Raw genomic sequence first — 3,546 nt, forward strand, 5'->3', positions numbered from 1 at the left:
ATCTCTTTAGTGACTCTTAACCGCCGATAAAAAAGATGTTTTCATAGAGAGTGTACTTTCAACGTCAACTTGGTTGATGTTTGCTTCGGGAAATGGTAACCTCGTTTTTGGTTGAATTAGTCAAATTTTCATGTACTATTATTGCTTTTTAAATTAGAAAAGAGGAAAAACATATTTAAATGGGTAACTCATAACCAAACGAAGCATTTTCATTATTGAAAAATATAAGTAAATAAAAGCTCATTCCAAACATCAGGTACACCAGGAAGACACCAATGTACACAATCTGCATAGCTACTAGGATCCGAGATTTGTTCTTCAGTAAGTGGATCCCATTGTTTCCTATAAATCGAAGGATGCCCTTCTTTTCTATATTCTGAAAGTTGAGTTATGTTGATAATTTGAACATTCAAGCCTCTTGTTTTCAGTTGATTGATAGTGTTCTTTACGATTCTCATCATTTTAGGATCAGTTCCGTTACCCGTATATCCATCTTTTGTAATCAATCTCGTCTCATAATAACAATTGCTATTGTTGGATTCACCCCATTCTTCAGACCTACACATTCAACAACTTAATAGAAAGTTTACAATGGTCATGAAAATGACAACAAGAATTCCTTATTTTAATTTTGAAGAGATCTAAAATGCATTGAATACACATTAGATAAAAGAAATTTAGAGATTTGTTTAAAGTTAAGATGTACTAGTATTCAATAAAGCTAGAAGACACAGTGGTTGTGATTAGGTGCTTTCAACCCCAAAACTTCCATAATACACTAAGATGGAGTGTTAATTAGCTATCATGTATAACAACACCTTGTTAGCTATTTGTAAGATTCATATGTTTATCAAGCAATGATTTATTATATTGTTTGTTTTATAATTCATTGTTTATGTTTATGTTTATTTTATCTCGGTTAGAATAAAACTATTTGTCACCATTTTCTCGATCTTAAGAAGCATTAAACGTACAGATTGATTCACATTTTACTATAACCGATTATTATTAATTATGCGCAACATTTAAACAAACATTTCATCGATTTCAATATTGAGAGCATTTTTTCAAAGATCTAAGGTAAATAAATACACAACCATAATTGTTTTTTCAAGAAAAGTTTGGTTAGCCATTCAACTATATAAGAACATGGCGTTTATTTAACTACGATTTTGTCTAATGACATATGATTTTTCAAATTGATGTTAAAACGTGGACTATATTGGTACCTTTCATGAGTAGGTGACATGCTAATGAAGAACAACTGGGTTTTAAGTCGATCAACTTGAATCTCTAACCAATCCGACCATGTTTTAAGAGCCATTTCGTAGCTGCGTAGCATCTCCACTTCTTTATATATCGCGTCACCATCTTCAAATGAACCCCATCTATTTATTATTCAACTTAACATCTTAGTTTTTGTATTTTCCCGAAAGGCAACTCACATACTGATCAAGCATATTACTGCCCATTAGCATATTACTGGTTATAGACGCTTGAGTTCAAAAGACCTAGCGGCTGGCGATTGGGAGTGAATCAACAATTTTAACATTTCAGTCCGGCTACTATGGCTAACCATAGCCGAGATGAAGATCTTAGAGAGTCATTAAAGAATAATCGCCGACGGATCAGACGAGATTGATCAACAACAATGTGAAAAAGGCCATACAGAAACCAATGACATAACCCAAATGATAGAGACAGACCATATGAGGCACATATATAATTACGGATAACTCCCACTTTAAGGTTAAACCATTCTATTTAAAAGAGGGAACCATAGTTTTGGGGAAGACTTTTGAGCCGCTCATGGGCCAAGCCCAATAAGTAAGCCCAATGGTATATATAGGTATCATATCACACCCCCACCACAAATTTTTCATAAAGATATACTTTTTGTTTACTCCTAGACTTAAATTCATAAACTAGTATTTGGAGGGACACATCGATATCGTTAGAAGAAATGATTAGGGATATAATATGTATTGATGTGAATTATCCATTTTCTTGAAGGATAGCACACCTTTTTTGTACATTTGTGTATCGTATGGCTCGCTTTGCGGACAACTCATGGTCATCGTGGGTGAACCTCTGTGGCCACAAAGGGGATTGATTTTTTCAATTTTTTGAATTTGAACCAATGAACTCCACTTAAGAAGTACAATACCTTAAGCACATCACCACTACCGAGTGGTTGATAGTACAACTATTTGTAACAAACATGTTTTTTAGATTACAGTTTATCAACTTACAAGACTTTGGTATGGGGTTGTCTCCACCAAAGATAGGAATTGAAGACTAGTATATCGGCATCGGTCCAAACCCTAGCATGCTTTTCAATGGATTGGGACCGAACGATCCTTTCAGGTAACCTATGGTTCACTGGATCGTCAGAGTTAGACTCAACCAACAATGGTGACCAATAGAACTCGATAGATGCATTGTACTCCTGCATATGATCAAACGTTCACGGTTCGCATAAAAATATTAAAGCTTTCGGATTACTAAATAAATTAAGTAAAATGTAATAAAATAATATTACTTTTTCTTTCTTTTTTCTTGAACGACAGAATAATACTCGTATTACTTACAACAGCCTTGAAGGTTATTAAATTGGAACCATTGTTGTTCATGAATTTGAGTTTTGGGTCATGGATGGATGAATCTAGAAGGCAAACCATTGAAACCCATTGGCCTCTATTTAGAGAATCCCCTACAAAAACCATCCTTTTGTTCCTTAGCTTCTCCAACAACTTGGTTGCATTGAACCTAACAGGGGAGCAATATATTTTTAGACAAAGTTTTAGTAAAGAAACGAAGAAAGAAACCTTGTACACCAAATGTGATATCTAAAAGACTTAGCCAAATTACATGATATTGCACGTTCGAAAAGGGGAGATCGAAAGATAAAGAAAAAAGAAACCTTGGGAGGTCACAATGTTGAGGTTGCCACCTCCAATTTTGATAGCTCAAATCCTCTCTTCCAAATTTGTTGCAAGCCAATTGATCCGACATGAATTTACATTCTTTCTCTTTGTAAAGAGGGTACGACGTGTTATCAAACACCCATTTACCGCTAAATATATCACACTTCGATTGAGAATTATCAGAAAATATGTTATCTACTGATGCCGGAATCATGTTGATGGTGTTATAGTTTACAGCCATATAAATTGCTCCAACAAAAATTACTGCAAAAAGAAGTGCAACAAAAAAATGAACAATACTAAATTTTATTGATGATCCCCATGTTTTGGGAACCAAATGTTGGTTTCTTGCTACCATTTTGGTGATTCTACAAAACTTTGATTCCTTTTGGGATATGTCTTTTTTATTTTCATTATCAAGCTTCTCAGTATGGGTTTGTCCCTTATTTAAGTTTCTAATAGTTGGTGGGAATTTGTGGGTTTTTTTTTTCAAATAAACTATGATCTATTGTTGAGTTAGGAGTAGTGGACAAGTTGGAAACGGATTGGATTTGATGTACTATTTGAAAAAGCAATTGTACTGATTTTTATATTGGTAAGTTTGAAAAATATATTAGAC

At 33.9% G+C, this 3,546-nt stretch overlaps 1 protein-coding gene across 1 annotated transcript; it reads right to left on the reverse strand.

Moving 5' to 3' along the window:
• Positions 1–212: 212 nt before the first annotated feature.
• LOC139899520 (protein trichome birefringence-like 34) lies at positions 213–3,285 on the reverse strand. Its single transcript, XM_071882356.1, has 5 exons — positions 2,924–3,285; positions 2,592–2,769; positions 2,253–2,449; positions 1,230–1,388; positions 213–558 (listed from the first exon to the last, which is right to left on the reverse strand). Exons 1-5 carry the CDS (start codon positions 3,283–3,285, stop codon positions 213–215), a joined length of 1,242 nt encoding a protein of 413 aa, XP_071738457.1.
• Between the last annotated feature and the right edge of the window lie 261 nt (positions 3,286–3,546).

Source organism: Rutidosis leptorrhynchoides, chromosome 3, assembly GCF_046630445.1.
Source record: "Rutidosis leptorrhynchoides isolate AG116_Rl617_1_P2 chromosome 3, CSIRO_AGI_Rlap_v1, whole genome shotgun sequence".
NCBI lineage: Eukaryota > Viridiplantae > Streptophyta > Magnoliopsida > Asterales > Asteraceae > Rutidosis > Rutidosis leptorrhynchoides.

Coding starts and splice junctions, on each gene's coding strand:
- LOC139899520 (XM_071882356.1), bottom strand. CDS start 3,285: ATGGTAGCAAGAAACCAACATTTGGTTCCCAAAACATGGGGATCATCA. Junction 2,450..2,591: donor TAATAACCTTCAAGGCTGTT/GTAAGTAATACG, acceptor GATCATATGCAG/GAGTACAATGCATCTATCGA. Junction 559..1,229: donor ATGTCACCTACTCATGAAAG/GTACCAATATAG, acceptor TTGAATGTGTAG/GTCTGAAGAATGGGGTGAAT.